The 20,609-nt window shown below is 46.5% G+C and overlaps 1 protein-coding gene across 7 annotated transcripts in view; it reads left to right on the top strand.

Moving 5' to 3' along the window:
- Positions 1–17,368: 17,368 nt before the first annotated feature.
- COL11A1 (collagen type XI alpha 1 chain) overlaps positions 17,369–20,609 on the top strand; it is a 260,086-nt gene continuing 256,845 nt past the window's right edge. For 5 of the 7 annotated variants that reach the window (XM_077452794.1, XM_077452798.1, XM_077452796.1 and 2 more), the window contains exon 1: positions 17,369–17,728. In XM_077452794.1, the coding sequence (XP_077308920.1) occupies positions 17,614–17,728 (115 nt within the window). In that variant the 5' untranslated portion in view covers positions 17,369–17,613. The remainder of the gene's footprint in view (positions 17,729–20,609) is intronic. The other 2 variants (XM_077452800.1, XM_077452801.1) reach the window with 1 other exon arrangement.

A 20,609-nucleotide genomic window follows, 5' to 3' on the forward strand; every position in this document is an offset into this window, starting at 1 on the left:
AGGCCACATAGTGTGATTCAATTTCAATAAAAGGACATTTATTGTATAAATAAGGGAACGCCACATTTGTGAAGATAAAAATCGCTTGTAATAAAAGGTATGGAGTGTGACGCAGTGGCATCAGCAGAGCCCGTCCCGATGCGTTTCATGTAATAAGATATCATCTGGGGTGCTTGTCCACTACAGCCACTGCATATATATACAGTATTATATCCCCCTTAATGAGTTACAGCTTCCTGGTAATTGAATGCATTTACACTTACTTCCGGTCATGACCAAAATGGCGCTGAGGCGTGAGGTACACGCCTCACTCTGAGATGTATTAATATCAGTAATATAAGATGTATGCCTTGTTCTGAGAAATAGCTCGGAGGCATGCGATCCACGCCTCGCTCTGAGATGTATTAGTGCCAGCGGTATAATGTTCAGGCCTAGTTCTGAGAGAAGGGCCAAATAATGGAGTGGCAAATAAATTTTTTTGTTGTCCAATACCACTTCTGCAGGGGTTGCCCCACCACTCCCTGAAGTATTTTCAGGCCTAGAAATTTCCAAATGTAATATTTGATCACTGGTTCCCACTTTCTACTTCTTGAAAACTTCTGATGCATAGTAGCTTGTTGCTCTTAGTACCGGTTTTGTCTCTGTAACAATTTTTTCAATAACCTCATCGGTCAGAAATAGTTGTAGGTATGCCAAGGGGTTGTCATCTTCCATGTCCACTTTCATACCAGGTGCTCCAGTAAATTGGAATCTTTAGGGCACTGTGTGATCTGCACCGCAGTCAATAGAGCACCAAGTCCACACATCACAGAGCTCAGCCGCAGGATCGTCGCTGAAATCACTTTCTGTGTCTGATGACAAATTTCCCCGCAAATCGCTATCACTCAATTCTGCAAGTGATTCTGTATCGCTATCTCTGTTTTCAAGAAGGTCATAAACATCTTTTGATGTAGAGGTACGTTTTTTAGATGCCATAGTCGTTCTCCAGTTTCCAGGCAGAAAGAATGTCAGAAAGAACAGTAAAACTGCAGGCAGGGCACTGGACAAAACACTGGGGACAAACTGATCTCAAATGATTTGATACAGTAATGTAATCCAATAAGATTACAATGTATGATGTATGTGTTTTGTCTTATACATTTTGAAATTGCCACCGGTTCCACCCCCCGTGTTGTGACGCTTGCAGGGAATGGAAGAAGGAACACACAGAGCATTGGGTGGAAGATCTAGCCATCAGTACATCGCATAATCGTGGCGACAAGTTAAGTAACCTCTTCCAGGATCCAGCGATGCAATCCCAAGAAGGCCTCAGGGTTACCTCTAATGGTACTGAAATTTAACCCCAAGCCACACATTTGGAAATACCACCAAGGAGGTTAAAGTGCTTGTAAACCCATATAAAAAAAAAAAAAAAAGACAAAGGCATAATGAGCTAGTATGCATCACATACTAGCTCATTATGAAATACTTACCTTAGATTGCAGCTTTTACAGCAGTCCCTGTAACCGCTGTGACCGGCGACATGTCTCCCGGGGTTATTTTTGGGTTCGTGTGCTCCGGCGCTGTGATTGGCCGGAGCCGCGATGACGTCACTCGCACATTTTGTCATGTTACAACCAAAAACGTAAATGTATTTTATTAGGATTTTATGTGATAGACCAATACAAAGTGACACATAATTATGAAGTGGTAGGAAAATGATAAATGGTTTTCAAAATGTTTTACAAATTAATATCTGAAAATTGTGGCGTGCATTTGAATTCAGCCCCTCTGAGTCAATAGAAACACCTTTTGCTACAATTAAAGCTGCAAGTATTTTTGGGGATGTCTCTACCAGCTTTCCACATCTAGAGTAACATTTTGCCCATTCTTCTTTGCAAAATAGCTCAAGCTCTGTCAGATTGGATGGAGAGCGTCTGTTAACAGCAATTTTCAAGTCTTGCCACAGATTCTTAATTAGATTTACGTCTGGACTTTGACTGGGCCATTCTAACACATGAATATGCTTTGATCTAAAGTTAAACCATTCCATTGTAGCTCTGGCTGTATGTTTAGGGTCGTTGTCCTGCTGGAAGGTGAACCTCCCCATCAGCTCTGACCAGCTTCCCTGTCCCTGCAGAAGAAAAGCATCTCCACAACATGATGATGCCACCACAATGTTTCACAGTGGGAATGGTGTGTTCAGGGTGATGTGCAGTGTTAGTTTAATTAATTTTGGTGTCATCTGACCAGAGCACTTTCATTCCACATGTTTGCTGTGTCCCTCTCATGGCTTCTCACAAACTGCAAACAGGACTTCTCATGGCTTTCTTCTTGCCACTCTTCCATAAAGACCAGATTTGGGCAGTGCACAACTAATAGTTGGCCTTCATGATGCTGTTTGTTCACTAATGTTCTCTAACAAACCTCTGCGGGGTTCACAGAACAGCTGCATTTATACTTTGTTTAAATTACACACAGGTGGACTCTATTTACTAATTAGGTGACTTCTGAAGGCAACTGGCTCCACTAGATTTTAGTTGCTGAATACAAATGCACAACACACTTTTCAGATATTTATTTGTAAAAAAAAATGAAAACCATTTATCATTTTCCATGTCACAATTATGTGCCACTTTGTGTTGGTCTATCACATAAAATCCCAATAAAATACATTTAGGTTTTTAGTTGTAACATGACAAAATGTGGAAAATTTCAAGGGGTATGAATACTTTTTCAAGGCACTGTACAATATCTGTGTCAAATCCAATGCAGCCAATCAGCCAGGGGATGCGTGACCTGACAAAGGCGACAGTCACTCTGGTAGTTGTGGGGGTTTAATGCTTGGCATTTTTTCTAGTGACCAGTTTTTCATTCTAAGAGACCTGACCCATCGTGCAAAGTGCCTAGAGAAGCAAGAGATGTAGAGGGGCCCCAGGAGAGAGAGCAAGCATGGAGGTTAGAGAGAGAGAGAACTTTTCCTGTACCTTATAGCAACCATGGGACTAGTCACTGGGAGAAAGGTGACACAAACTGCTTAATTGGTGGAATCTGGTACAGGTTCGGTGGTACTGGTCCCTAAATTTTGTGCATGTGGGAGTGGTGTCCTCTAAGGAAGGGAAGTATAACAGGCACGGTACAAGAGAATGGTAAATGCCTGATTTTAAGCTTCACCTTAATATTAATTTACCATGAAAGCGGCTCCAGGAATTTAAGGGTGCAGTTCTACAATGTCCCCACTAGGGCACCATAACCCCACCCAGATGCAATTAGGAGATCAGAGTGCAATGCCAGGATTCTACAGACTCTCAGTACAGCTGTCTGCCCATACCTCCAATAAGGGCAAGCAGATACTGAATTGCTGTAAGAATCAACGAACTAGCACCCTCACAGTACATTGAGAACTACAAGCCCTCAGCCGCGTATGGTTCTTGTAGTTCATTAATTCACAGAACTCTTTGAAGGAATGACATGGCTGTGTAGGTGGAGCGACACACGGTCACACTGTTTTTAAATTGTGACAGCGGGTGCGGGTTGAAGATCCCCTGTCTGTCACAGGGAGAGGGGAGCAGAAGGAGAGGAAGCAGGAACTGGAACATGTTACACGTTCCGCAAGTGGGGGGGGGGGGGGGACATGTAACATGTTCTAAACATGCACTTATCCTTTGTGAAGGAGACCAAACAATGCTATGCCTGCTCATTGTGGAACATTTGTGAGGGCATTTTTTTTATTATTTCTTCTCAGTGTCATCACACTTAAAGTGGTTCCAAAAAACAGTTTTCATTCATTCTATGCATTAATCACTTGCTTATTGGGCACTTAAACCCCCCTCCTGCCCAGACCAATTTTCAGCTTTCAGCGCTGACACACTTTGAATGACAATTGCGGGGTCATACAACACTGTACCCAAATGAAATTTTTATTTTTGCTAAACAAACAAAAAAAAGGAAAATCGTGAAAAAAAAATCACGCTTAATAGTTCCTTATAAAATTTTGCAAACAGGTAATTTTTCTCCTTCATTGATATGCGCTGATGAGGCGGCACTGGTGGGCACTGATAGGCTGCACTGGTGGGCACTGATAGGCTGCACTGATGGGCACTGATAGGCACAGTTAAGGCGGCACTGATAGGCACAGATAAGGCGGCACTGATGAGGACAGATAAGGTGGTACTGATGGACACAGATAAGATGGCACTGGTGGCCACTGATAAGATGGCACTGATGGGCCTGATGGGTGGCACTGATGCATGGCACTGGTGGGTGGCACTGATGGGCACAGATAGGTACCACTGATAAATGGCACTGATGGGCACTGATAGGTGATACTGATGGGCACTGATGGGCGACACGGATGGGCACTGGTAGGTGATACCGATGGGCACTGATAGGTGGCACTGATGTACAGCACTGTTGTTAAGGCACTGAATGTGGGCACTGATAGGTGGCACTGTGGGCACTGATGGGTGGCATTGTGGACACTGATGGGTGGAGCTGGTGGGTACTGGTAGGCAGCACTGTTGCCTATTGCTAGGTGGCACTGGCAGTGGGCACTGAGGATCTGGCAGCAGCTCACCGTGATCAGGACTGATGTCCCTCTCACAGTCGTCGGTAATCAGCTTTTTTTTTTCTTCTCATGCTATCAGCGCGAGGAGAAAAAATAGCCGATTACCAGCTCTGTTGACATTATATGATCAGCTGTCATTGGCTGACAGCTGATCACGTGGTAAGGGGTCAGGATCGACCCCTTACTCCGACCTGTGATCCAGCGAGTTTCATAGACTCGCTGATCACAGAGCGCACCGCGCTCACACTGCAGGGAGCACGCAGGCCGCTCAGGCACGGGAGGACATCAATAGACATTCTCCCAGCAAAGCAGGTCCGCACTGTAGCCGTCATTCAGCTATAGCGGTGATCTGAAGTAGTTAAGGTAAAAAAACCTTCTGGGTGTAGCTCCCCCCCATATACTTTCCCCGAGTCACATATGAATCCAGTGATGTACAATAGAGCAGCAGCTCTCCTGAGTCTCTCTCCCCCAGTGACTCACACAGAAGCAGGAGCCATTGGCTCCTGTTGCTGTCAATCACAGCCAGTGAGCTGATGAGGAGACGGTGGGGGGTGGGGCCAAGCCATGCTCTGTGTGAGAATGGACAATATACATTTACAGTAGCAGGGCTTGGAAGTGAGCTTGCTCGAGTACCCCCATAAAAAGGGGCACTCTGCAGTGGGGAGGAGCCAGGACCGTTGGTGGTGGGACCCAAAAATAAGAGGATCATAACTGCTCTGCGCAAAACCATTGCACAGAACAGGTGGGTATAATATGTTTGCTATAAAAAAAACAAAAAACAGGTCTTTAGTATTACTTTAATGCAATAATGATGTGCACAACAATGGCTTTCATTTCTTTTTTTCTTTTTCTGTTTCAATATGTTTATTGGTAATTTGAGAAACAAGAAAATATAATATGCTAGTTGAACGCCCTCGCAGGGGCTACAAAACATAAATAGAAGTCCAAAGGGCAAACTATCACAATTAACATAAGCATAATGCAAGCAGGGGATGGTATTGAAACTGGTTACAGTATAAGGTATCCTATCCCCCTTGTCGTCTCTGAAGGGGAAGCCTTTCTCCTGCTACCCCCTTCCATGGGGGCAGCAGTAATTGCTAGAAAGGTGAAAGACTATGAAGAAAAGTGTGAAAAGCTAAGAGGCAGGAGAAAGAAAGTCAGAGGTAGGAGTGGGGGGGAAGGGACGGGGAAACTCGGACGCCCCACCGAGGGGAGTCATACCAGGCCTAGGCATGCTGCTTGGAGTGTAGGGAACTCATAAGAGATCCACGGCTCCCAGATTTTGAGAGATTTGGCGTGTGAATCGTGCACAATGCTGGACATGCATTCCTGAAGTAGCATAGCAGTCATACGTGTCCTCACCCCTTGGAAATCTACCCGCTGGGTCTTCCAGGCTTGAGCAATGGTCCGCTTGGCAGCTATAAAGAGGTAAGCGGACAGCTTTTGCTGAGGACCTCGCAAACCAGGTATCGGACAATGTAGTAGAGCTAGCCTGGCATCCCTTCAGACTGTTAGATGGAAGAGTGTCCTCAGCAAACCAAAAACCCTAGACCAGAACCCCACCAGCCCTGGGCAGGACCACCATGTGTGTAAAACATCACCCCGCTGTCCACAGTTGCGAAAGCATCTGTCAGTACTGCCTGTGAAGGCCTGAGCTGTGCGGGCCGGTACCCAGTACCAGCGGAATAGTACCTTGTATGCTGCTTCTAGGGTATTTGTATTGAACGAGCATTTGGCTACCATTCTCCAGGCCTTACTCCAGTCTTCCAAGTCTATTGGGGCCTGAAGGTCCCTTTCCCATTGGGCCAAGTAAGAGAGGAGTGCTGATGGTGGGCGTCCATTCAGGGATGCATAGATAGCCGAGATAAGGCCTGGGGACCCAGGGGCGTGTTGGCATGCGTGCTCAAAAAAGGTTTTTTGAAATGGGTAGGTGGACGTGCGACTCAAGGCTGCAATCCGGTGTTTCAATTGAATGAAACAATAATGCTCACTACCCGGTGCACCATGAGTTTCTCAAATTGTCTCCCAGGAGGGGAAGAAGTGTGAGGAAAGAAAGTTTTGGACTCGTGGGTAGCCATGTGAGGGCCACCAGGAGAATGCTTGGGGTTCCTCCAGACCCAAGGGGAAAAGAGGATTATGAATGATGGGGAACAGGGGTAAAAAGGGGGACATCAGGTTACCAGAGAAGCGGACTGAGTCCCAAATCTGCAAACCATGTAGTAGCATGGGGCTCAAAGAGGGGGGGTGCAATTTCTGTGGGAGCCAGAGCAGTGCTTGGGGTGAACACGAGTCGCAGTTAGGCACTTCAAGAAGCACCCACAAGGGAACATCCATGGTTGCGTGGAGCATGGACAACGGGGAGATCTGCGCCGCTGTGTAGTACTTAGAGATGTTGGGGACCCCCAGGCCTCCCTGGAGCCTATGGGTGAAAAGTGTCGCTCTAGGTACCCTAGGGCGTTTATGCACCCAGATAAATTGTAGGATCCTATTCTGCAAGAGTCGAAGGAAAAAGGTGGGTACTCAGACAGGCAGGGTTCGAAAATAGTAAAGGACTTTGGACAGGATCGTCATTTTAGCTGCCGAGATCCTGCCAACCCATGAAAGAGTGAGGAATTGCCAAGCATGGAGGCGCTGCACCAACTCCGTAAAAAGGTTGACGTTCAGCGCCGTGGTCTTGAAGGGGTTAATTTGCAGGCCAGAGAAGGCTGAGAATCAGTCCAATACAAGTTTCAAGTTGAGCAGGGAGATAAGTGGGTTTGACAGAGTCAAAAGGGCATTGTCCGCAAAGAAATTAGCATATTTTACCGATGCTGACGGTGCGGAATAGAGGGCTTGGATCCATGATAAAAAGTGTACCCCAAATTCCCATCTGGTCAGAACATATTGGAGGTAGTCCCAAGAAAGCGAGTCAAGCGCCTTATAAATATCCAAAGAAAGCAAAAATCCTGGGATTTTGCGCTGGCGGAGGATATGGAGGAGGTGGATTACCTTGCGGACATTTCTTTTTTTTTCTTTTTAAACACTCTGGATTTCTGTTAGGACTATTGGGTATTCAGAGTGAAACAGTTTCACCTTATTCACTAACAAATTAGCGGTGCAAATTGAACCTTTTAATGTGAACTTCCTCTAGTATCAACCATATTGTGTTTTATTTGGTAAAATTCACTGGCATTGGTTAGCCACATAATCATGTGGGAAACCACACACACTAGTCCAATGCCTCAAATCGTTTACATTGTGGGCAGCAATAGTAAAAAAAAAAAAAGAGGTTATACTTACCAGTTCTGTGCAAAAGAATGGTTTCTTCCCTCCTTTTCTGTCATTCGGACTCTTCTGATCCCTCATTGGCGCTGTGAGCTCCTCCCTCCTCCAGGTGCCTCCTGTAGCAAGCTGGGTGCTAGGGAGACACCTGTGAGTGTGTACTGCTGAGCCAGACACACACAGCACCTGTAAGCCACGCCCCTCCTCACAGGTGTGTGACTGACAGCAGGAGAAGCCTATAGCTATGAAAGCAGGAAGTGAGGGGAGCGGTGCTGGAGAAAACACTGGAGCAGTGAAATGGAGGTGTGTGCAAGTGTTTATGGATGGGGGCAGGGGGAAGGACAGGTAATGGGGTGTTTTGTTATTTCCATGCAGAGAATGCCTTAAGGTAAAAAAACGTTAGAACCACAAGACACTCACACTTTTTTTAAAAGAAAGTTTCCACACAAAACAGGTTACTCGGGAATTTTCCACAGGCCGTGAGAGGAAATTTCTCTAAAGTGAGGGAAATCTGCCTTACACGGTTATCACCAGATCATGTGTACCTATCCCCCTCCCTCAGAATGTTTCCTCACTTTCAGACTTGGACACAATAATCACCAGGCATAGGCGTGTGCGCAAGGCGTGTGCCAGGTGTGCCTGGGCCCACCCTAATCCTGGAGTTGGCAACCCATCAATTGCAGGCAGTTAACAGGTAGGCCGCAATCCTTACTTGCCGACTCTTGCAACCTGGACAGGACAGGCGGCTGGAGTGGAAATTAAGGGTCCCATCTGTATTTTTCTGCAGCAGCTGAAAGTAGGGTTCTCTTCCTCTTCCTCTCACCGATATTCAGCTGCCACAGGAGGAAAATACAGGGGATTGGTACCAATGTATGCCACCCCTCTTGTCCCAGCTCCTTTTCTTTCTGCTGCCCAGGTCCCCCTGTGTGCTCACCTGCTCCCCCCATTGTTTTAGGAGGACGAGTGGGGAAGAGGCCGGTTAATATGTCACAAAGGCATATGTGTTGGAGCTTTGTGGTGTAATACAATAGGCTGCGCACACCTATGTCACCAGGACAAATACAGAGAGCGACCACGATCTATGACCTAGCACAAGGTTTTATATCCTTTCCCGCTGATCACATTTAGGGCAGCTCTTTCATTATAATAGGCTGGCCTGTGCTGAAGAGATGCGCAAAAAAAAAGCGTCTTCACCATTTTAAAAATTACGCCAGACCAAGAAGCATAGTACTGTGGTATGTTACATTTTGGCACGTTCAAACATGCCTGTTTTTGAATCATATATATCAATATATATTATCAATTAATTGCACCATCATATGTCTACAAAGAGGGTAGCGCGTTTTTGTGTGTTGCAGGAAAGCACACTATTTGGTGCACATTGCCGCAGTGCACATGTTTCTCCTTGTTGGAAAACACACAGCATAAACATTTGAAAGGGATCTAAAGCTGGTCAGACACTATGGGGGTTATTTACTAAAGGACAATCCACTTTGCACTGCAAGTGCACTTGGTAGTAAAGTCGCTGTAGATCCGAGGGGGACATGCAAGGAAAATAAAAGACAGCATTTTAGCTTGCACATGATTGGATGATAAAATCAGCAGAGCTTCCCCTCATTTCAGACCTACCCCTTAGATATAGAGCGACGGCACTTCCAAGTACACTTTCAAGTGCAAAGTGGATTTGCCTTTCGTAAATAACCCCAATGAGAATTGTGACCAGTTTCTGATGAACTGAAAATGACTTTGTCGGATGTAAATTTCTTTGTGGTCACCAAAAAAAAAAATGGCTTTAGGGCCAGTTCACACCATAGAAATGCATTCCAGATGCGTTCTAGATGCTTTTCTGCATGTGCATTTTTGATGCATTTTTGGTGTATTTTTGATGCAGTCCAGTACATTTTCCCCCTCTTTTTTCTTACCCTGAGACCCCTTTCACACTGGGGCGATTTGCAGTCACTACAGTGCTAAAATTAACGCCTGCAAAGTGCCTTGAAAGAGCCACTCCTCACATTCCAGTATGAAAGCCAGAGGGCTTTCACACTGGAGCAGTGCACTGGCAGGACGGTAAAAAGGTCCTGCCAGCAGCATCTTTGGAGTGGTGAAGAGCAGTGTATATTCCACTCCTTCACAGCTCCTGCCCATTGAAATGAATGGGGGAGCACGGCTATACTGCCGGCAAAGTGCCACTGCAGCAGCGCTTTGTGATGGTTTTAACCCTTTCTCGGCCGCTAGCAGGGGGGTAAAACCGCCCGCTTGCGGCCGGATACCGCTGCTAAAACTACGGTAAAGCGGCACTAACAATAGCACCATTTTACCGCCAGCGTCTGCACCACCTCAGTGTGAAATGGGCCTTAAATAAAGACTTGTGTGTTCCAGCGCATTTTTGGTGTGTTTAGGTGCAATTTCAGTGCATTTTTGATGCATTTTCATCGTTGCAGTACAGTCCAGTGCAGGAAAAATGAAGCATGTTCCACTTTTTTTTCTGAAACGGGTACAAACTGGAACTGCAAGCATTAGTGTGAACTATGCCATTGAAAACCATATCACATACTTTCCATGCAATTTTGGCCGTAAGAAACATTTTAGGGCCCGTTCACACTGTCCAGTCACCTGCTTTTTCCTCATGAATAAACACAGGTAATTGCAATTACCCATTTCATGAACCACCTCAGCTCCAGCAGGTTTTACCTTCTTGGTGACCAGTGCCACCATCAGGGGAGTACAGCCCATACACTTGTAAGGGGCCCCAGTGCCTGGAGGGGCCCGGTCGACTGGCAGGGATATGTGAAGGCGGGGCGGGTGCAGAGGAGCTCCTGTATGTGTGTGAGTCAGCAGGCTGCTGCTCTGTCATTGAGCTGACATTGGGCTCTTTGCTGCCCCCTCTAGTCATTTACTGCATGTGCACCCCTCTGCATGTGGAAACAAGAGCTGGGACTTGGACCACCTTATAAGTAAGGGCTGTTGTGTGGGGGGGGGGGGGGGGGGCTGCGTGTGTGACTGTGTACATGCCTGTGTGTGTACATTTCTCTGTGTGTACATATTTGTGTGTGTGTACATGTCTCTGTGTGTGCATGTCCCTGTGTGTACATGTCCCTGTGTGTGTACATGCCTGTGTGTACCTGCATGTCATATATACAGGTGTGAGGGGGCAGAGAGCATACAGGTGTGAGGGGGGAGCTGAGAGCATACAGGTGTGGGGGGGACTGAGAGCGTACAGGTTTGAGGGGGGGCTGAGAGCATACAGGTGTTGGGAGGGCTGAGAGCGCACAAGTGTGGGGGGGGCTGAGAGCGTATAGGTGTGAGGGGGGGCTAAGAGCGTACAGGTGTGTGGGGGGGACCCAAGAGTGTACAGGTGTGAGGGGGGCCGAGACCGTACAGGTTTGAGGTGGGGTTGAGAGCGTACAGGTGTTGGAGGCCTGAGAGCGTACAGGGGTGAGGGGGGGCTGAGAGCATACAGGGGTGAGGGGGGGCTGAGAGCATACAGGTGTGAGGGGGGACCCAAGAGTGTACAGGTGTGAGGGGGGCCGAGAGCGTACAGGTTTGAGGGGGGGGTTGACAGCGTACAGGTGTGGGGGGCCTGAGAGCGTACAGGTGTGAGGGGGGCCGAGATTGTACGGGTTTGAGGGGGGGTTAAGAGCATACAGGTGTGGGGGGCCTGACAGTGTACAGGTGTGAGGGGGGCTGAGAGCGTACAGGTGTGAGGGGGGCTGAGAGCGTACAGGTGTGAGGGGGGCCCAAGAGCGTACAGGTGTGAGGGGGCCGAGATCGTACAGGTTTGAGGGGGGGGGGGGGTTGAGAGCGTACAGGTGTGAGGAGGGGGCTGAGAGCGTACAGGTGTGAGGGGGGGCCTAAGAGCATACAGGTGTGAGGGGGGCCAATAGTATACAGGTTTGAGGGGGGGTTGAGAGCGTACAGGTGTGAGGGGGGGGCTGAGAGCGTACAGGTGTGAGGGGGGCCTAAGAGCATACAGGTGTGAGGGGGGCCAATAGTATACAGGTTTGAGGGGGGGTTGAGAGCGTACAGGTGTGAGGGGGGCTTAGAGCGTACAGGTGTGGGGGGGCTGAGAGCGAACAGGTGTGGGGGGGCTGAGAGTGTACAGGTGTGAGGGGGGCTTAGAGCGTACAGGTGTGGGGGGCCTGAGAGCGTACAGGTGTGAGGGGGGCCGAGATTGTACGGGTTTGAGGGGGGGTTAAGAGCATACAGGTGTGGGGGGCCTGACAGTGTACAGGTGTGAGGGGGGCTGAGAGCGTACAGGTGTGAGGGGGGCTGAGAGCGTACAGGTGTGAGGGGGGCCCAAGAGCGTACAGGTGTGAGGGGGCCGAGATCGTACAGGTTTGAGGGGGGGGGGGGGGGGTTGAGAGCGTACAGGTGTGAGGAGGGGGCTGAGAGCGTACAGGTGTGAGGGGGGGCCTAAGAGCATACAGGTGTGAGGGGGGCCAATAGTATACAGGTTTGAGGGGGGGTTGAGAGCGTACAGGTGTGAGGGGGGGGCTGAGAGCGTACAGGTGTGAGGGGGGCCTAAGAGCATACAGGTGTGAGGGGGGCCAATAGTATACAGGTTTGAGGGGGGGTTGAGAGCGTACAGGTGTGAGGGGGGCTTAGAGCGTACAGGTGTGGGGGGGCTGAGAGCGAACAGGTGTGGGGGGGCTGAGAGTGTACAGGTGTGAGGGGGGCTTAGAGCGTACAGGTGTGGGGGGGCTGAGAGCGAACAGGTGTGGGGGGGCTGAGAGTGGACAGGTGTGAGGAGGGTCTGAGAGCATACATTAGATAGATTTGGTGGGGCGGCCAGTGGGCGGGACCCTGGGGAATGTTGGTGGTTATGCTCGGGGGGGGGGGCCCAGGCATAAAGCTGTATAATCGGCCCCACAGTGTCTGTTGGCTGCCCTGTTGATGACTAAGCAATGTTTTGCTATTTAACACTGCGCTGCTTTAACTGGTAATTGCGTGGTCATCCAATGCAACCCAAACAAAAAACATTTCACACAAATAGAACTTTTTTTTGTTGGTATTTGATCACCACTGTTTTTTTTTGGGGGGGGGGGGGGTTCACTATTTAAATGAAAAAAGACTGAAAATTTGGAGAAAAAAGAACAATATTTTCTACTTTCTGTTATAAAATATATCCAACAAAAAAAAATAAAAAAATATATAATTTTTTCATAAATTTTGGGAAAATGTATCCTGTTGCATGTCTACAGTAAAAATAAAATCTCAATAAGTGTATATTGATTGGTTTGCATGAAGGTTATAGCGTCTACAAAGTATGGTATATATACTGAAATTTATTTTTATACTAGTAATGGCAGTGATCAGCGACTTATAAAGAGACTATTATAGTGCGGCAGACAATCTGACACTAACTTACGCTGGGTGGAAACTGACTGACTGACAATGACATCACCAGTGACACTAATATAGTAATCAGTGCTAATCCTATACACCGTCACTGTCCTAATGACAGTGGCTGGGAAGGGGTTAACATCTAGGGCGATCAAAGGGTTATCTGTGTGTCTAACAAGTGTTAATGTGTGTAATGTGTGCTACTTTTTACAAAAAAACAGTTTTTTATCCCTGCTTTGCAGTATTGGATCGCATGGATGTGAACACCCATGCAATCTTATTCTGGTGCAGCAAAAAAAAAAGGTCCTGCATTTTGTGTGCAGATGCGGTGCGATTTGAGCCATACAGAATGAATAACTCAAATCGCACAGCTGCAGAATCCCATGTGATTGGAACAGTAATGCGATGCAATTTCTGTCCAAATCGTATGCAGTTCCCACACCGCATCCAGCATGAACCGGACCTCAATGCTGCAATCTAGTGTGTGATTAAAGCTGAAGTTTAGGTATGGGCAATTTATACATATTTTCATAGCTTGGAGCAATGTAAGTATGTGTGCGCCATACCTATGGGATCCTCATGGAAGTTGGAAATCACTATAGTAGCCACCACTAATACAATGAATGCTGCTAGCTCCAGTCAAGCGGCTGCCCTGCTGCTTATTGAACAAAGGGGGTCACTCACTCATTACAGATGCCATTCAGAAAACACTTTGCATTTTCTCAATGAATGCAAAGTGCATTCTGATTGCATAAGGTGGAGATTGTGGCATCATTGCCCAACCACTCCACCTCATCCAATCAGGGAACATTTTGCCTTCACTGAGAAGTGTTCCCTAAATGGTGTCCAAGCCAAGTGACTGACCTCCTGTGTTCACAAATCACCAAGGGGTGGGACTCAGAAGCCTCTGCAAATCACTGTAGTAGCAGTGCCTACTATGGTGATTTCCTGTTTCCACAATGATCCCACGGGTATGGTGCACACACATACTTACATTGGTTCAAGGCAGACCAATGTAACTATGTAAAAATTGCCCATACCTAAACTTCAGTCTTAAAGAATTAAACTGAACTATAGGAAACCTGAAAATTCTGCCTTGCGGTGTCACTACACGTTTAGCCTAGGGGATAGTAAAAGCTATTTTACTTACCTGATCCTCCACTCCACCAGCAGACAATGCTCCTCTATGCTCCAGCAGTGGATTCAGTGCCCTTAAAGAGGAAGTAAACTTTCATGGGTTTTACTTCGCATCGCTTACTAGCCCATTATGTGGCACTTACCTGGAAACAAAGCCTGTGCTATCCCTCCTGGTGGTCGCATCCCTCTTCCTTCCGGGGCTGCGGACCCCAGCTCTGTGACTGGTTGATTTTGCGTGACATCACTCCCGCCCATGCGCTGTGAAGAAAAGCCCCTCCGTGCAATGACTGACGGCTCCCGTGCACATGCGCAAGAGTGACGTCACGCTACTCTGGCCAATGAGCATCGGCGCAGCACAAGGTAAACAGCACGCATTTAGGAGATATTTACAGTCTCTATAGGTAAGCCTTATTATAGGCTTACCTATAGGTACAAGTTGCACAGAGGGGTTTACAACCATTTTAGTGGTTGTAAACCCTTACAATACACTTTTTACTGCAGGTAAGCCTATAATAAGGCTTACCTGTAGCTACCCTGGATATCTCCTAAACCTGCACGGTTTAAGAGCTATCCCCTGTATCACCGTGTGCCCACATCATGCGCAGTGTAGCGGCTTGTTCGTGCCATTGCTTCAGCTGATGTGCCATTACCGTTGGCTCCCATGCGCATTCGCGGGAATGATGTCATCGCAGCTCTGGTCAATCACGGCGTGGAGCCCAAGATACCCAGAAATAACAGGGACCGCTGAGGGGGCTTCAATCAAAGGTGAGTATTTCATAATATGCTATGCATACTAGCTCATTATGCCTTTGTCTTGCAGTTTTTTTTTTCTTTTAGTGGAGTGGGCTTACAACCACTTTAAAGTGGAGTTCCACCCAAAATTGGAACTTCCGCTTTAAGAGAAGGTGACCCCCTGACATGCCACATTTGGCATGTAATTTTTTGGGGGTGGGGGGTGGATACCTTCTTTTTAGAGGGTTCCTGCTCCCACTTCCTTCTGGTGCACCCTAGGCGCTGGAAGGAAGATCCTCTCTCCTCCCACCCTTTAGGCAATCATCTGGGACACGTCACAGGTCCCAGATGATTGTGTGGCCAGTCACGGCATGTGGCGTGGCTCACGCATGTGCAGTGGAACGTCCGGCTGTGAAGCCACAGCTGGGCGCCCACAGTTACAATGCTGGCAGCGCCGAGCAGAGGGGGAGACGAGTGGAGCTTCGATCCCCTGCATCGCTGGACTCTGGGACAGGTAAGTGTCTGATTATTAAAAGTCAGCAGCTGCAGTCTTTATAGCTGCTGACTTTTATTTTTTATTTTTTTAAGCGGAACTCTGCTTTAATTTCATTGCAGGGCTACGGACCCTGCATCATTCTTGGTGATGTTGGGACATTAGACTGCTGGAACATGGGGTATAAGAGGATGCAGGAACTGATCTAGCAGCGCAGAAGAGCCAAAAGGAGCAGAGAATGGGGTAAGTAAATCTTCTTTTCCATACCCCAGACCTACATAAGCAACTAACCCTTGCAGTGCAGTCACAGCCCCACTGTGAGGGAGGATTTTCAAGCTTCCTAGAGTTCAGCTTTTAGATTAAGGTATACTTGACTGACACATTTAGGACTAATTCACTGTCAGCCACAGGATGGTAAAAGCAGGTGGCGGGTTTACCACCCCACTGACCTCCCACCTAAACACTGAAATGCAGCCACTCAGGTCTGTACACATGCTGTGGCAAAAATGAAACAATATGGTACATTTAGCGGGTGGCACCGCAAAGGAATGAGACCCATAGGGGGGTCACTGCAACTGCATGCAATGCATATGCTTGCGGCGCAGTAGGTCAGCATTTTAAGGGTTACAATTGGTGGTGAAGAGGTGAAATCACCTTCGCCAAGTGTGATTCACCTCAGATCACTTTTCACGGGAATGGAAATAATAGCTGCATGTGTTAATGAGCCCCTATAGTGCTGTCTATTGGAGGATACATAGAGTATGTTTGAGGGCCGCTTCACCACCGTAGAACATGGGGGTTGGGAAAACGCGTTTCCCCCACTGTGTTCAAGTACACTGCCCTTGCAATCTGCATGCAGGACCCAATGTAATGTTAACAGCACCCCAAAACGCAGATCGCAAACGCAGTGCATTTTCAGGCCCCAAATCTCATGGTATCTTAGTACCATGTGATTTGGTGTGGCACATTTTTAAATGTAGTGCATGCATTACTGTTTGTGTGCTCCATTTGGGCTGCAAAATTGCATAGCACGGGAATGCGCAGGAATCGCACGGGAATGCGGCATACATTTTTGTGCCCTCCCATATGAACCAGCCATTATATCACTGTGTGATAACAAGACAGCTGCTCTTTGCTGTGTTTTTTTATTTTTTTATGTAAATATGCTAATTTTGTGCACAGACTTGTGTATTGATGTGGATTTGATGCACACATTCATAAATTCACATGTGATACACTCCCAGGGCTTTTCTTTAACAATGTTACATGTCACAGTTTACAAATAAATGACACATTTATTGAGAGTTTGTAAATAATTCAGAGTCAATGTGATACATTCATACAGATAAGCACATGTTGCACATAATACTGAATGAAGACTTATACAGATGAAAGGCAATCTGAAACAGCAAAGCTGCTGTATTTGGAATCCTGTGCAGCAATCATCAGTATAGAGCACAGGTAGGACTTAATCATTTATAAGTACCTGTAATTAATAAATAAATGAATGTACAAAGTTGGGTCCACTTAGTTCTAGATGCAGAAGGAGAGAGGCAGGTTGAGATGTGACACAGGAAGCCCAGCAGCCTGGAGCTGTCACCTTCTCCTTGTATTCTCACATTGAAGCTGAACAGCTCCAGCCTGAGCCCTGTAATATGGGAGGGTGGGCGATGGGCTGGACCAACCTGGAGGGTCTTGTCTTTGGGCAGGGTTTGGGAGTTTGGAATCTGCACACTATTTGCTGGCAGGGGGAGGCTGGAGAAAAAAAAAAAAAAAAGCTTGGAGACCTAACAGTGGGGTCTTAGCCCAGCCCTCTGACGGTGGGACTTTAGGAGGAGAGAAAGAGCTTTGCATTTTGATTAAAGCCCTCAACCCTTCTTCAGTCTGCAGGCAGGGGACTGGGGAGGAACACATCTCAGCTGGGCAAAGGAGAAGAAAGGCCACCCCAAGCCCCCCTCCCCCTGTCAGACTTTTGGGTTGCTTCCTCCTTATGGCTGTGTAGTGATCACCTCCTGGACTTTTGGAAGGAGTTGGTGCTGTAACTTCAATCCTCAGATTCCCTATCAGCTGGGGGTGATCCCAGTTCTTTTTTGGATTGGAGATGGAGAGGTGGAACACAAGGTGGAAAACGAAAAGGAGGTTGTGGGATTCCTCCCTTAGCTCCCTCATTCTCATCACTTTGACTTTCCTTCTCCAAGCTGCAGAGGTCAGAGGAGGTAAGAGAACAAATCCAGGGGACACTGAGCTCCCCACTTCAACCATCTAATCCCCAGGATATATCACACACCTGGATGACCCCCTGTTTTCTCCCCTCCCCAAAAAAAGTTTTATCCCTCTTCAGGATGTCGTCTGCTTCAAGATGTCAAGATGCTGTGCATAGTCTCCATTCATTTGATGGGAAGGTGGGGGCAGCTCCATGCTCCAACCCAGGACAGAGGCAGGCAGGCAGGCAGGCAGGGGGTGTCCTCCATACACACAGGTAGCAGGCAGATCGGGCTGTTTGGCACAGATAGGAATTTAGGATGGAGCAGATCCCATCTACAGAGGGGTGACAGGATGATGCCACCCTCTGCTCCCTGTAGATCGGCTTCTCCTGACTTGGGAGGGGGGATAGGCAAGGGAAGGTTACCTCTGAGACGTGTGGTCCGTTAGGTGTCTGTGGACAGGGCTAGAATGGTGGATTTTTTGGGGATTCTCAGTAGCGATCTGTGTGTGTTAAAAATTCCTCCCCCCAGGGGATGTCACATTCAGACACGTCTATGAGAGGGGTTGGGTCTAGACCATCAGCTCCATCTACCTTCGTTGTATAGAGCCAGAGATAACCTGGGCAGCATCAATGCATAGTGCCAGCATATAGAGGGCAATACGTGTATAAGACTCACCAGCATAAGAGATTTCAGGATTTACTATTTCACTGACAGGCTAAAGAGCCACATTGCTTGTATGAGATCCCTTCTATTAAGTGAGAAAAGTGATGGAATGTGTAAATCACAGTTCTGTGGAACTACAAGTCCCAGCATAGTACTAGACTCATCGTCATCCTGTGGCACCAAGCTGATATGCCCTTGCCAAGTCTTAAAACGTGTAATTGCCAGCAACCTAGCTCTCTAGTGTAATAACATTTTTTTTTAAACTTTATTGCATTTCTTTCAGTGCAGGCTTTGTGTGTTATATCCACACAGCCAAACTGCTGGACTCCTTCTCTATAGAGGTTAACTGAGGAGAGAGCAGGCTAAATGGAATGTGATTTTTTTTTCTCTCTCTAAAGAACTGGGAACTTCATTCATTAGCATCCTTCAGTTATGCCTTTGCCAAGTCTAGTCATGCTGCGACTTGTAGTTCACCAAATGGTAGATAGAGCTGCCCAGTGTTGCTAGATATAGATAGATCTATCTAAAGATGTTCCAATCTGATTGTACAATCTCCTTTAGATATAACAAATATTTAGTAGGGCCTGACTGGTTGGATGCAAATTAATTTGGTAGGTCCTCATATTACATAATGTTGGTTTATCTGAGGTTAATTGTGCAGAAATTGTATGGTCAGATTGTAATGTGTATGGATGGATCTATCTAAGGTAATAGTAGTTATTTTACATATCTCATTTAGAAAAGTTTGATACATCAGATGCATAGTTAGCAATGTCACAGAAAGAGGTTGTTAAGATCTGTAAAGTTCTTCAGAACTAAAGCAGAGTGACCTCTTGGGTCACAAGGATAGGCTTTCCAGGTCCAGCAGGGGTGAAAGTCATGAGGAATGTAGACCAGACACTATTCATTCACTATGGTGCTTTGATCCTACTTTTAGTTCTGGTTCTCCCTATTGAGCTGTTGGTAAAAGAGGAAGATTTGTAGGTGGGTACCTGGTTACTGGTGCTCAGTTGTGGATGTAGATTCATTACCACTGCCTAGGTATAAGTTAAGCAGTGTGCAGTGTAGGGAAGAATGGGCTTCTGTGTGTTAGGCTCTGAGCTGTGCTTGTGGTCTTGTGTTTTTCTAGTATAGACAGTAGTACATACAGTAGAGTACTGTACTGAGTTTCCTGCCTTCTGCCCTCTTCTGGTTTCTCTTATTCAACAAGTCCTAGCAAAGGTGAACTAAGGATTCTTTATACTGTAGAAAGGAAATCAAATCCTCTCAAATGATTACAGGCAGGATAAATTAGCAATGTGACAGTGTGCTTCCAGTGTTTCCTATGAATGCAAGGAACAGTGTGGCTTAAACTAAATATACTGTGCTACCTGGAAAGGGATCTTGTCTGTACAATAAATCCCATTGGAAGGCTAGATGGTTTCATCAAAGTCAGTTCTGCAGAAGTGGTAACTTTATGTAACTCAATCTAAAACCATTGAATATGTTTTGTGTTATATTAGTGCTCATCTTTTCTTACTCTTTAAAAACAGAACTTATTTGTCAGTTTAAGACTTTTACTGGTAATTAAAATAAATAAAAAAAAAAAAAAAAAAAGCATTTAGCATTTGATGTATAGACTAATTTCAAGACAAGCAGACCATTCCAAGACAGGTACTCCTTTTCACTTTAGAAGCATTTCTCTACCTGTAAATCATAGCTTTTCTGATTTTAAAAGTTAAACTTGTCTGTGCTCTTTAAGTCTTTAGGCAGACTACCTAATGTATTATTTCCTTTGTCTGGAATGCTTAGTGGTCTGCACAGCAGATAATTGTATGGTGTGACATGGTGAAATAGTAAAAGGACCAAAATAAATGTTTGCATTCTCTATCATTAGTTTCCTAAAGAAACTACACTGGTCTTACCAAAAGAGGTACTACTGGCTTAAAATTACATATATTTTAGCAGAGATCATTGCTGACACAGTCCAGTGTTCTACCCTGAAAAGAGTTACTTGAGCTATGCCAATTCACTTCTAGATTGCGCTTCTACTGCTTTATCATGCCAAACAGTAGTATTAAAAAATCAGGTCACAAAGAATGCTTACTCAATGACTATCTCACTAGAAAACAGGCCTACATGATAATCAGTAGGCCCATCTGTCTGACAAATATATTTGGCAAATATGGTTTTAATCATCTGCCTTTGGAATGGTTACTATGCAACCTTACTATTGTTTTCATAAGTA

Source organism: Lithobates pipiens, unplaced genomic scaffold, assembly GCF_037356315.1.
Source record: "Lithobates pipiens isolate NorthernLeopardFrog02 unplaced genomic scaffold, aLitPip1_a1.2 Scaffold_23, whole genome shotgun sequence".
Taxonomy (NCBI): Eukaryota; Metazoa; Chordata; class Amphibia; order Anura; family Ranidae; genus Lithobates; species Lithobates pipiens.